This window comes from Alosa pseudoharengus, unplaced genomic scaffold, assembly GCF_046254945.1.
Source record: "Alosa pseudoharengus isolate Yale_2024_CS ecotype anadromous, Long Island Sound unplaced genomic scaffold, YU_APseudo_1.1 YU_APseudo_1.1_scf_13, whole genome shotgun sequence".
Lineage (NCBI taxonomy): Eukaryota > Metazoa > Chordata > Actinopteri > Clupeiformes > Clupeidae > Alosa > Alosa pseudoharengus.
Window position 1 is genome coordinate 22971468 of NW_027468598.1, and position 14227 is coordinate 22985694.

General features: G+C 44.1%; 1 protein-coding gene across 3 annotated transcripts in view; it reads left to right on the forward strand.

Moving 5' to 3' along the window:
- sipa1l3 (signal-induced proliferation-associated 1 like 3) overlaps positions 1-14132 on the forward strand; it is a 26955-nt gene extending 12823 nt beyond the window's left edge. The window contains exons 8-21 of one of the 3 annotated variants that reach the window (XM_076282585.1): positions 174-762; positions 1411-1685; positions 1859-2116; positions 2573-2725; positions 4192-4304; positions 5305-5420; positions 6476-6909; positions 7236-7442; positions 7613-7787; positions 8080-8269; positions 8421-8570; positions 9102-9228; positions 10431-10512; positions 10678-14132. In XM_076282585.1, coding sequence (XP_076138700.1) covers positions 174-762; positions 1411-1685; positions 1859-2116; positions 2573-2725; positions 4192-4304; positions 5305-5420; positions 6476-6909; positions 7236-7442; positions 7613-7787; positions 8080-8269; positions 8421-8570; positions 9102-9228; positions 10431-10512; positions 10678-10824 — 3016 coding nt within the window. In that variant the 3' untranslated portion in view covers positions 10825-14132. Of the gene's footprint in view, positions 1-173; positions 763-1410; positions 1686-1858; positions 2117-2572; positions 2726-4191; positions 4305-5304; positions 5421-6475; positions 6910-7235; positions 7443-7612; positions 7788-8079; positions 8270-8420; positions 8571-9101; positions 9229-10430; positions 10513-10677 lie in introns of those variants that run through there. The other 2 variants (XM_076282586.1, XM_076282587.1) reach the window with 2 other exon arrangements.
- Positions 14133-14227: the final 95 nt, after the last annotated feature.

The following is a 14227-nucleotide window of genomic DNA, read 5'->3' on the forward strand; positions in this document are numbered from 1 at the left end:
CCTTTGCCTAATAATAAGTGAATTCGATGTAATACAGCAAGCATTTGAATCTTGGTAGCAGTAATATTGGCATATTATGGCAAAAACCGACTAACTAACACAAGATTGCGTACAGTTCGTTATGTACCATAGAGCAGAGCAGCAATTTGAAGTGCTTGTCTGTCTCCGTGCAGTGTGGCTGTAACCCGCATGAAAGATGTGCCTCCGTTCGGACCGCCCATCCCTCCCAGCAATGTGACCTTCCGTGACCCCGAGGCCTTCCGCAGCTTCCTGCTGGCCAAGGTGATCAATGCCGAGAACGCGGCGCACAAGTCGGAGAAGTTCCACACCATGGCGACGCGGACGCGGCAGGAATACCTGCGCGACCTGGCCCAGAACTGCGTCAGCAGCACGCCACTGGACACCTCGGGTAAGCTCAACAACCTCATCTCGCTGGCGTCCAAGCGGCGTGAGCGGGTGCGGGCACGCGATGGCGCCGAGCAGGACTCCGTGGGGGCGGTCAGCTGGCGTGTGTTGGCGCAGGACTTTGCCGGTGGCGGCTCGGCGGACCTGCCGTGCGCACTGGGCATCTCCAAGGAGTTTGTGCTGCTGGCCGACCTCGGCACCAAGGAGGTGGTGTTCAACTGCTTCTGCGCCGACATCATCGGCTGGATGCCAGAGAGGCTGGCCCTGAAGATCTACTTTGGGCGCGGGGACCACGTCTCACTGCGAGTGCCTGAGGGCTGTGCACAGGACATCCGAGAGGTTGTTCAGAGACTTAAGGTGAGGCCTCCAGCTGGTTGTTTGCGCTGAAGTTGGCTTAGGTGTGTCTGGCTCGCCCTCCTGTCTGGGCATCTGGGAGGGAAAGTTAAGCCACTAAGGGAACATGCACCTATCTTGCTGTCCTCGATAGAGAGGCTTGATGTTGGACTCTGGACATTGTTAATAAGTCGGTGCAACTCATTGTAGCAAAACAATAGCCAAAGAGCGTGAAATCCCTTTCACATTATTCCCTTTCCCTCTCATTATCTTCTAGCCAAACGTGAGACTGAGGGCTTTTACATTTTGCCTTTTCTTTGTAGATGATGATGATTATATTGGAAGACAATTCATTCTATAGATTGAATTATATGAATTCAACATAAAATATGAGCCCAAAGTGACAACAGTTTTTTCTTACAGACAACTGTTGTTTATAGTTAGAGCAAGAAGGATGAAATTCATACAACCATGTGGCCATACTAAGCAGTAACAATGGCTCCATTGGTTGTGTGAATTGCTTAGCTGTTCTTGTGTTTATACATCATAGAAATTAATTGGATTGTTGAAATAACACTTACTCCTCCTCTCCCTTTTTCCATCCCACTCGCTCTATCTTTCCCTCCCTCTCTCTCCCTCTTTCTTTCTTTCTCTTTCTCTCTCTCTCTACAGGCTCTGACGGTGGGCTGTGAGACGACGGACATGACGCTGCGGCGGAACGGCCTGGGCCAGCTGGGCTTCCACGTCCGTGTGGACGGTACTGTGTCCGAGGTGGAGGAGTACGGGTTCGCCTGGCAGGCGGGCCTTCGGCAGGGCAGCCGGCTGGTGGAGATCTGCAAGGTGGCGGCCGTCACGCTCACGCACGAGCAGATGATCGACCTCCTGCGCACGTCTGTCACCGTCAAAGTGCTCATCATCCCACCCAACGAAGAAGGCGAGGCGCGCAGGTCAGACAATCACAGCAGGCAGCGTAGAAAACGAGAATGTTTTGGGGTCAGGAGAGCTTTTGAACGTTGGAATTGGCAAGCACATTTATGAATATCGCAACAGTATTTATTTGTGTGTGTGTGTGTGTGTGTGTGTGTGTGTGTGTGTGTGTGTGTGTGTGTCACATGTGCAGGGGGTGCACAGAGGAGTACGAGATGAAGACGTTAGAGCAGAGGGGCGAAGTGGAGCCCCTGGCCGCTGGTTACCCCGCCACCCTTCGCCAGCCTGTCTGGCGCTGGGACCGGCCGCCTGGCACCAGTCCGCTCCCCGTGCTGGACTCCCGCTCTCATAGCTGGACCCCTGTCGTTGCGCCCATGCCCCTACCTGGACGCCTTCACAAGGCCATGATGCCCATTCCCTACCGAGAGCCTCAGCACCCCTCCAGCAAGAGGTAGGACAGACTCCTCAGGGGCAGGGCCCAGAGAGATGGATCAGACAACGTTGCTGCATTTGCTCTACACATAATCGCTTCATGGACCAATTGCTTCTGTGTTAACACCCCTGCTTTGTCTAGTGTTATTGTGTGCTGCCTCATAGTAGGATTGGCTGCATACGTAGTAGTAGTCTTCTTACGTGCATACGTAGTAGTAGTCTTATGTTTGTTTTGCTAGTATTTGGCAGACGGTTTTGTCCAAAGCGACTTAAAGTATATAAACATAGCATTATTTGTTTCAAATAAAGTTGAAAAGCCTACATTAAGCATAGTAATAACAATATCCATAATGATAACAATAAAATAGCAACAATGGAAAAAGAAGCATTTAAAGAGGCAAGTCTAATTTAAAGAAGCAAACGCCTGCCCTGGTCCTTTTAGTTAAGAAGTGTTGTTGCTGTGCTTTGGTCCCAGGCCTGTGAGCTACCCGGAGAACCATTACAGCATGTCTCCACCAGTAGGCAGTGACAGGAGCCTGCCCTTCCGAAACCCCTCAGCCAGCTTCTCCAGCCCTGGCCCTGGGCCAGGACTCAGCAGGCCCTTTGTGCACTACAAATCCCCAGACAGGTCAGCGCCCTCTTTTCACAGCGCCAAACACAGACAGGTTTGGACAAGCAGAGCGACGGCTCGGGGGTGCATGTGCGCTGCTAGAGGAGCAGCTAGAGTTCACTCTAGTTCCCGTTTCTTAATTCAGACCGTAGTCGGTTGAGAACTAGGTAAAAGTAACACTTCTAACTTTTAGTCTGATTTAACAAGAGATTTCTGAAGACTATAAGTATAAAAAGTGTATAACATTTTAACTAAAATTGGATTTTTCTTTCATTTGTCATCAGAAAAAGGAAAACAGGGAAACAGTGGAGTTATAGCAAGGGTGTTTCCATATTTATAAAGTACCTGGTTGCTTATCCCAGTGAGGTGTCATTGATAGCATATCACTGCCTTATTAATAAAACATTAACTGACTTGGATACATTACTAGTTAGGGTAGCATCTGGACGTTTATCTGTCCAGTCCGCATGTGCCAGGAAGGAGGGATCTGAAACTAGCTGAGCATACTAACAACATCATATGTTGTTGTCTAATAAGTTACTAGCTTCAGTCTGTGGGGGGGAAAAATAGATATACAAAATTGTGCAGTTGTTTGTTTGTAGAATCGGCTGTCTCAGTACAGTGTCTAGAGGTGCAGTGTTGTGTGATTACAGGAGCGTGTTGGATATAGCCATGTGTACGGTGACACTCGTGTAAGGAAGCCCTAGGCATGCTGTTGTGCACACCGTAGCGTGTAGTTTGCTTGTGTGCTGGTCTTGCTCAACCTGTTTTACATGGCAGTGAACAGTGAAACCCAAAATCAAACAAAACAACTGCAGTTGTCAACAACTGCAAGTCAAAATTAAGTCTAGAAATTAAGATTTAGCTGGGGTTTTGGGGTCTGATTTGTCGTCACTATATTCTTCTTACTTAATGCTTTAGTTACACACTTCATATTACATACACTTGAATCTTCTGAATGTTTGAGTGGTGTCTAGTTGGCAAATATCTGCCAACAGAGAAACTGATCATTCTGGATGTGTGTTCAATATAGTAGTGTCCCTTGGTTTCAAGACATGGAGCAGGAGGGCTTCGGCACTCCTCAAGAGGGTGAACTCACTTTGTATCCGAAGGTGCTCTTTGGTTAAATAAATCAAATTCTATGCAAAACAAGTTCTTCCAAGGCACTCTTCTTGAATTTTTAAAAAAAAAACTTTATTTAAATAGGCTTTTTCATGATCGAACTCGTATAATTATGCCAACATGTTTCGGCCAACATGGCCTTCATCAGGGTAGAACAGAGAACGATGTAGTGTCCCTTGGTATTGAATTATTGGGGATTTTGCAAAGCATGTGATGGCCGGAAGCCGCATGAAATAAAGTTTAAGAAAATACATTTGGTTTTAATAAGGTTATTTGACACAAAAGGGTGGTTGATCCAGCAGTCTGTTTTTGTCTCAAAGGTTCAAATCCAGTATTTTGTGTTTGTCTGTACATCGCTGCAGGTTTGGCACCCAGCGCAGTCTCATGTATGAACCACCTCTGAATCTAGACATTTCCAGTGGAGACTCCTCAGGCTTCACAAGTCAGGAAAGCACCATGGAGAGGGCCAAGAATGGTATGCATACACGCACACATGCACACACACAAACATGTGGCCTGAAACCAACACAGTTTTTCAGCGTAAATGCATTTTAATATATGTTTGCATCCTAATGACTAGTTACCAACTATGTCAACAAGTGTGTGCGAGTGGAGTGAACACAGAACTTCAAGCTGTGGTTATGAATATGCCCAATTAAGCTTTGCAGATAATTTCAGGACTGCAGCCTGAAATGTCTATTTTTATACATTTAGAAGTAAAGTAGCAGCATACTCCCATTCCAGAATAAGGAATCTGAAGCTGTTCCTGATGTTTTGTGAGGGTAAATGCAATAGGAGCTCTAGTCTTATGAGTGAACTTTGAGTCAAATTTACTTTCTGTATTCATCTACTAAAACTACTGTCACAGTATGACTTATGAGAGTGCATGCCAAGTGCTACTTGAAACCTGTGGATTCCAGTTCAAGTATGTTCAAGTGCAAACTGCAAAGACAACATCATTGATCGATTTCCCCCATAATCTTAGCACAATGGAAGAAGTTTTATATTGAGTGTTTCCTCATTGAAACCCAAACAGTATTTCAGGTCTTTCCCCTTTGCCTTGATTGGTCTACTCAAAGGTCAACAACACCCACAAGATTGTGGATGGGGGGGTATGATAGATTCATTCATCTTGTTTTACATACTGGGTGTAATTTCAATATGGAGCAACTGGATTTGAGCCTGATCTGTTGCTAAGATGTGTATAAACAAAACAAACACACCCAGGTATGACGTTGGGGCTGTTGCTGCAGGCTGCATGTAGTGTGCAAGATGTATTGTGGGCAAATAAGAGCCCTAGAGAGAGATCTATAAGGCTCTGGGGCAAATAAGGTAAATTCAGTCGGGTGTGAAGTCTAAGCTTTCTGTATCAAAAATGTTTTGGGATTTTTTTAGAACAGCATCGTTTTAAATCCAAGTCCTCTTGATGCGTTATTTTTGTGACCGTGTGCGTGTGTGTTCGTTCCCCCTCTCAGAACCAATGTGGCATCTGCCTGCCTACGCTCGTGGTGTTTCCGTTGGCGTTGTGAACCAGAGGAAGCCTCGCCGCCAAGATACACCAGAGAATCAATCGCCCAACCGGCATTCAAAAGTGAGAGAACGGCACACAGCATAATTAACCTCAATAAACAGATCTTTGTTATGCAGTAACCAGACCAGAATTACACACAATTATCTCAAAGACCCACTCAAGCTCTTTTCACATGTCCATTAGGTGATATAAGACGCATCATGAGTGAAATAAACAGTGTACTTCTGGTGTAGCTGGGCAGTGCACCAGCTACAATCCTGACTGACTTGCAGGGTGGACTTTTACAAATCATTTTGGAAAACAGCTTTAATCTATTTTGCATGCTTAGCTTTATCAGATAAGCAAGCTAACATGTCAGAGTTAGCTATCTTACATTAGCATAATATTGCTAGCCATTTAATAACACTATCAAACCATATTCATATTGGTCTATCCCACCACTGTGTTTCTAACAATTGTAGAAAGTGATAGAGAGCAGATACATTACCATTTTGATGCATCACCTTTTAGGCAACCTTAGCTGAATTACTCCAGTATTACAGCTAGCATGGTGTAAATTGAGGTTAGACTCATATGATAGCCCTGTGCCTAAACCAGGAGGAGCTGAATGTTGGCAGGGGTCAATTAGTTCCCCACATCAGAGATGTGGCAGTGGGGGTAAATATACATACATGCCAATTCAAGGCTGCAAAGGAATTTGTTTCATGAAAAAATGTGCGAAGATGTACCTTTGGGGAACTAATATGCGTTTTTTAGGGGTTAATCAATGGCTGGAGTGTCTCTTTAAGGCTTTAAATACACAGTGCAATTGGTCAACACATGTTCTTACATGTTGTGTCGGTCTGTAAATCCTTGAGGATTTAGCTTGACTCAACCAGTGCAGCTTGCCTTTTAGTGAATAGTATGGAATGGCTTTTACCCCAGTTTCTTAATATAAAAAGTCATAGCTCTTTAATCTGTGTTTACTGGATCTTTTAGTTATCATGTATCATGACTAAGCAAAGTTGAAGGAAGTGGCTTTCACCATAAAGCCTTCCTCTTGCCTTCACACAAATATTTATCTATAAAACTTTGTTCCATCTGTTCTTCCGCTCTTTCTGCTCTGCTCGTTCCAGGGGGAGGTGCAGTACTCCAGCCACTCCAGCAGCAACACCCTGTCCAGCAACGCGTCCAGCAGTCACAGTGACGAGCGATGGTTTGACGGTTCCGGCGGCAGCGCCGGGGGCATGGGGGGCCTCGGCGATCCGTCAGACCCAGACCCCGAGCAGCTCGGCGCCAAGGGCAGCTCCAGCGACAGCGGCATCGACGCCAGCATGCTGCACACGCCCAGCGCCCAGGGGGGCAGGGTCAGCCGCGGGCACACTGCCGCCTTCTCCAAGCCCCTGACCGGCTCGGCCACCTACAGTGGGCTGCAGGAGCTTTCGGGGGCCGTCAGTTTGGGGGAGATGAACAGGAGGGACTCGTCTCCCGGCATCCCGACCAAGAGCTACCGCACACGTACAGTCACAGCACCCGTGGGAACCAGCAGCAATGACTGCTTCAAACCCAGGTGGGTGTGAGCGAATGAATGAGTCCATAACTATCGGAGTATGTGTCTTTTATGTGTTTGTACACTGATCACCAGAGAGGCACTTGGAGAGCACAAAAACCTAGGGTCAAATCCTGGTAATGTTACAGAAAGTGAAACTTATTTCATTGAGCCGCTCCAAAATGTAATGTTTTTTTTCTTGGCCTAATGTTGCACCTTTCCCATTTTTCAAAAATTAACTAAACATCTTTCAATTGGTGGACTCTTTCAATTGGTGGATTTGAGGTCATATAATTTGAAAGATCTTTTTTATAATAGTTGTATTTGTGTGGATTTATGTTTGACAGGGCCTACACCCCACAGAGGTATAATACCCCCACAGCAGAGAAATCCCAGCCCTTCAGACCCTCCACTGCCACAGGCACTCTAGGCACAGCCCAGTCCTCACCCAAGGCCTTATACGGGAAACCCAGTAAGGCTGCATGGCAGCAGGAAGGCCCCAGCACAGCGGCCAGTACCACTGGAACCAGCGGTTCCGACAGCAGCAGCAGCAGGTAGGCCCAAAAGCTATATGTTACACTGGTCATTAGCCTATCAGTGTTAAGCTCATATTGCTGATATATATGAGGGGATAGGTTTTTAATGTGTAACACTATACCTATTTTGAGAATTTGTGGTTTGGCATAAACACTTAAGGGGATTTTTGTGTGTGTGTGTGTGTTAGCAAAAGCAGGCAGGTGGACATGAACAGTAAAAACGTGTTTGGGCAGCCACGTTTGAGGGCGTCCCTAAGGGACCTCCGCTCGCCTAGGCGATCCCATAAGAGCACTATAGAAGACGACCTGAAGAAACTCATCATCATGGACAACCCTGCAGACCCCACCCCTCCCAGAGAGAAGGTACTTCTCTCACTCCCAGAGTTTTAAGCTATGTGGAAATCTGTAGGTTCTGAGTTGTCTTGAACACAGCCACACGGCACTCTTCCAATGATGTGTACTGTATTTAATACAGCGGCCACATGTGGTATAATGTGGTATTACAAGAGAGCCGGGTCGTCACATAGCACTTTTAATGTAGCCATCATTCTCTGCAATGCACATCAAATTCTTCATAGAAAGAAAGACATGATTGATTGACACTGCTGTATGTGATTTAATGTGTTGGCTGTGTTGACTGTGTTGACGCGTGCAGAGTCAGCGGCGTAACCTGCAGCGCACCTTCTCCGACGAGAGCCTGTCGAGCAGCCGCAGAGACCCCAGCTACCCCACCACGCCACTGTTTGACTGCCACCCCGCCTCCAGCGACCTCCTCTTCAGCTGCACTCTCCCCAGCCGACGGCACAACCACTCGCAACACATGGCAGTTGTGGGCGGGAAGAAAGGTACCCGTGCATGAACTCATCTGCCACATCACTTGCTATTATTCACAATAAAGGGTGTCGTTAAATATCAGAAAATAAAGATTATTTGGTTGAAGTCCTACCACATTTCTTGTCCAAACCTGTGTGTGTGTGTGTGTGTTTGTGTTTGTAGTGCCACTGTCAGCGTCTGAGGTGTCCCTCTCGGAGATGATGGATAAGGTGCCTCCACTGCGGCGGCTAGACCCAGGGCTGATGCCGTTGCCTGACACTGCCTGTGGCTTGGAATGGTCAAGCCTAGTCAGTGCTGCTAAAGCATATGAGGGTAAGTGTGTGTGTGTCTGTTTGAGTGGACCTACATAGAGGATTTGGATGCGTATGTAGTGCATTCAGATCCAATTAACTATATTAAAGTTGCTTCAGTTACAAAGCTGGTGGTTGGGAGTGGGCTGTAGGCCTACACCATAATCTGTTATACCTTAACCCTTTTTTGTGTGTGTGTGTGTGTGTGTGTGTGTGTGTGTGAGAGAGAGTGTAAGAGAATGTAGTGCATTCACATCCAATTAACTATATTAAAGTTGCTGCAGTTAAACAGCTGGTGATTGGGATGCTGGGAGTGGGCTGTAGTGTAGGCCTACACCTTATAATCTTATGTCTTAACCCTTTTGTGTGTGTGTGTGAGAGAGAGAGAGAGTATATTTGTGTGTGTTTACTGTTTGGACACCCAGTACTCCATTTGATGCACACATCATGACAGCTGCCTTGTCTCCTACATATTCAGGACATCTCTGGGTGGAAATACCTCTAATTGTTTTCTTACTTGTTTTTCATCTGTGTATTTGTGATTGTGTTCCAGTGCAAAGAGCCGTGTCTCTGTTCTCACTGTCGGAGCCAAACACTGGACTGCAAGACAGCCAACCAGCGGCCAGCCCTGTGCACTTCCACACGCCACAGACGCCACGCACAACCCCCACCTTCAGCAGGTACACATCTTCCGTCATGTAGTTAGCTCTTTGTATTTTGATTTTGAAGTGACTAAAGATTTTAGAGAGTAGTGCTCTAGAATCTTTGTCTATGGAATGCATTTTGTCATGATTGCCATCATGATGGTGAACCTTTTGCTGAACTACTCCATACCCCTATTGCGTACCCAATAAATGCACTCCCAACCCCAGCACAATGCAAAGCTATCGCAATTGTCCTTTGCACTGCTATTGAACTGACACCCAGCTTTTCACAATACTTGCACAGTAATTATTGTTGTGTAAAACCAGTTGTGTGGCCGTGGACATTGTGTACATACAGTCTTTTTTTTATGAAATCAGATTGGTATGCAATTGTGATATTGTATGTTTCTACTTGTGTATTAGTAGATGAAGCATAGTAGGATTAATCTGAAGTACAGTATAGAGATGTTTGCACGACTGCACGAATTAAATGCAAGTTCTTTTACTTGAATGTTTTCGTGGAATCCCTGATGTGACCTGACAAGCCCCAGGTGAGAGTGCATGATGCATCATGTGTAGTTGTGTGTGTAGTTGTGTGTGTAGTTGTGTGTGTGTGTGTGTGTGTGTGTGTGTGTGTGTGTGTGTGTACTGTAGATGTAGATACAGGCTTCCTTTTTACATACCCCAGACTTTAGATAATCACAGTAGTTTGTTTTGCATATTCCTCCCTGGCTCATTTCTGGGGTCCAGGGTATCTGTTGATATTTGAATGTTCTAGAGACCTTATATAATATATAATAATCTGAGCTGTCATAACCAGGGCATCCTTACATGTATCTTGCCAGCAAAATCAAGAGTTATGCTGTGTGCTCTTTTTTTAAAAAATGACCTAGAAATAGCAACAGAATGTGACAAAACAAAGGTTTTGACACCATGTCAAAAATGCCTATGCTCAGTGTTGTCCTAGTTGCTTGCTATTTCTTAATACCACTTGTAGTACCAGGTCAATAGAGGAGTGCTGCATGGCTACTTTGAAGATGACTTGAATCCTACAGAATTTCACATAGCTCCTTTTTTTGGAAATCTTTTAAAAACAAAAAACTGATATTTAGGAAGTGAATTGTATAGTATTACTAAGCACTCATTTATCCACTGAGCTTGCCTAACTTGGTTGTGCTTTTCAATGTTACAAACCGTGCTGTATGTGTGTGTGTGTGTGTGTTATATTTTTGCTACAGTGATGAGGTGCAAGGTGACCTGTCTGGACGGTTATACCAACTGGAGGTAATGCTGAAGCAACTGAACAATGACCTAGAGAAGGTGGGTCACATTATGAATACACCTCAATAGGATTTTAAGAAAAAAGCTCTGCTTTCCCGGTAGTATTTTCAAGGATGTCTGTATTGTGTGTATATAATGTAGTTGTGTGTATGTATCCAGTTTTCTCTTAGCTGTTTCTCAATTTCTGTCTTATGTCTACCCTAGGAGAAACAGGATAAGGTGGCACTGCTGGCAGAGATGGATAACTTGCGGCAGAACAACCAACGTCTTCAACAAGAGTCTCACACCACCTCAGAACAGCTTCGCAAGTTCAGTCAGATGTTCACAGACACTGACTCAGATAGGAAGTGAAAGAACTTCAGGGGGAGAGAGTATGTGTGTGGGCAGAACAAACAAACAAACAAACAAGCAAACAAAAACACAGGGACCGGTGAATACAGCAAAATGCTTATATTCCCCTCTCTCTGACATTGCATTCCATCTAAACAGATCCTATGGACATCTATAGCCACCCCTTCACTAAGCAGCTTTAGACCCACCTAGCACTGCTTGAGCTAAACCCCCAGCACGGTTGCTGAAGGTAAAGCCCTATTACTGGTTACTGGTTCCGGACCCCACTGTTCTGGCTGGCTACGTCCCGAATCACAGTGAACACATTCCTCTTGGAGCAGTGTCGCCCTGCTCCACCCAAACTGGAGTCAGTCTGCACTTGTTTCCCTTAATTCTTTTAGTTGCCTTTGGATGACTCTAGGAGTCTCTTTTTGTTGTCTTTACTTTGCTTACGTACTGTTTGAACTGTGTAACTCTCACTGAGAGAGGCCTAATACTGTACCTGAAACCATTCAGCCAAAAAAAAAAAAGGAATAAGGAATGAAATAAAATGCAAAGTCAATATGATGAGTCATAGGAGAGACCGAGGTCTCTGTCTCGCACAAAGCTATGGTACTGTAGAATTCAAGTGTGCTGTGATGCTCTGAGTCTTCACAGACAGTACATGTATGCCACAACCATGCGAGTGTTCTGCAGTGGCGTGCACTTGGGGGAAGGGGGATGTCTGCAACGCCCAAAGCCCTTCTCTTATTGTCACAGAACCAGTGCCCCTTTGTGGCCAAAATAAAACAAAAAACACTTCAAATGCTATGCAAAACCTATGGAATTCTATGTGGGCAGGCACTGCATGAATTCCACATGGGCATCATTTAGGAAAAAGGAGTACATACCTATTTAGCCCATCATCATGGATATTATTTACCAGAGGTGCCCGTGCATACCTCTACACCTGTAAAATTATATGCAAAACACAATCATGGCAAGATGAGGAAATAGGCAACGATTACTAGTGCAATTGTTAAATAACCTTTGAAATCTTAATACAAGTTCTTACAGGTTGGATCAATGAAGTTACAAATGCTGATTTCTGAAATATTAATCAAATCAAAGATAATGTCAATGCTACTTTACATCAATCTTCACTTGTACTTATGTGACCTAGCTAGAACTTGAACTAGTGTATTGTGGGCAGTTCTACAGAATGCAAAATTATTTCGGGGTTCAGAAAGGAGTAAGAGGGCCTGAACAATACTTTTATTAATTGTTAGCTATCATGGGCCATCTTGCCAAAGCTGTTTTTACTAGGCTGTTGTGCCAATGTTTGATGGGTTATATAGCTACTCCCCCCCACACGGTGGCCTTTTGAGATGCGTTGGGCCCCTGCCCTTAAGTCTGTGCACGCCCCTGGCATAGTGCGTCGGTTTTTATAGATGCAGGTAACTGAGGCTTTCTGTGATACCATGTTGCACAAGTCCACTTTTTTCTGGAACCTTCCTACTGTTGAGTGAAGTAGGGTTTTTATGTACAATTTAATATCAGGGGGTTAGGATCTATTATGTAACACTAACCAAAAACATCTCAACAGTCGTGCTTTTTTTTACTCTTAAGTTGTTTTGCTACAATTAAAACTATGTCTTTTACGCTCTTGACGTAATTAAATCACTTACTGTTCAGCCTTTCAGTGGGGGGCATGTTGTAAGAATCTCATTTCCCAAGCGAACTGGACTTGGTAGTGACTGGAACCTGCACTATATATGAAACACTTAGTCCCCATCCATTCTCCAACAGCATGCAGCATGCTAGCTGAATGAACCACCCCTGGTGATTCGAGCGAATCGTTTCTGTCTGACCTCTGAATGTTGCTGGGAATGGATGGAGCTACTTAAGTTTGTGTTAAGTGACTTCACTTTGCATTACTAGTTTTTCATTGTGCCCCACTGAGAAGGGTAGATATTCAGACACGAACTCAACCATAGCCAGGCATTGCTCTCTCAGAGATGACGCAATCATGCACACTTTGTATCAGTTGTATAGAAATACTTTGGCAGCAACTGGACCACTCTTTTTATACTGTGATTTCGTCAAGGATCCTTGCAACAAAAATAATGCCTACACTCTGTTTTGGCAGGACTTGCCCTTGTGTGTGCTGTGCTGTGATTTAAGCCTGTGTGTGTATGTGGAATCATGGCTGTTTTCACACTGTTTTCTCCAAATCCCAACTTGACAGCTGCTGCTACCTATAGATAAATTTCATAGTGGAACTCAAAGAGAAAAAACCCCACAAAAATAACCCTTATTTACAATAGAGAACAACTGTAATGTACTCAGTTTTGTGTGTGTGTATGTGGATAGGGGCTTAATTGTCTGTGATCTTTTATGAGGTATTCTAGGTGATGAGACTGGTTGAAAACCAATAGCTATTCTTAGAAGTGGTTTAGTGCCTGTTGTCATACTCCCATGGAACAGTGGATGGCAGCATTATGCTTGGTTGGTGGATGATTATTTTGACTAAACCCATTCCTACAGGTACACAAACTGTTGTTGAGCCCGAGCATCATTCGTAATGTAAACCAACTCAAAGCTTTCGCCCTTTTTCCCCTAAGGACCCTGCCTGATATTTATAATTATTTATTGATTATTTGTACAAGGGCACGTTTGTGCAGTCATCTTGTTACCTGTGATGACAAGGTGTTTTTTTTTTTTTTTTTTTTTTTTTTACTTTTGTTGGGAGTCATTACAGACTCCAAACCTCCACTTTACTCTAGATGCTGTTTTGTTAACTTTTCTGATCATGTTAGACTGGGCTGTTAGGTACAGTGTTAAATATGCAGTCTATCAAATAACTTATCCCGTTTCTCGCTGCAAACTTAGTTGGTGGCCGTCTTCACAGGCAGCATTTATTTGTTTTATGGCCCAAAAGGTGTTTTTATTTTTTTAAGATAAAACATGCTTTACTCATTTTTGCATTGGTGTTCTAAAATTCATAAGACAAACATAACAAATCAAGCTTTTGTTTTTGCTGTTTTCATAATTTATTACCCATCAGCCACCGAAGAAGAAAGTTTGAGGGTACTTAATTGTATTATGATTTTTTAAAAAGTGTTTGGATTTCTTTCTTTTTATATATATATTTTTTTTTTTTTGTAAAAAAGTTTGGGTTGTAATTCCAATTTATTTTGCTGTATGAAATTCCAGTGTGTTGTGCTGATGACTCCATTTCCCCTTGGGATGTTGAAACAATGAGTGTATATTTTAAAACTGTAAATTATGTTTTCACTGTTTTATGAGAAAATATATATATATATATATTAAAGACATTTTTAATGATTTGACATCTTGTTGTAAGTTTGTATGTGTGTGGCATGCTTTACACTCATCAAATCAGATTCACTAGATCTGAAACTTAAAGCTGTTTTCATGAAAG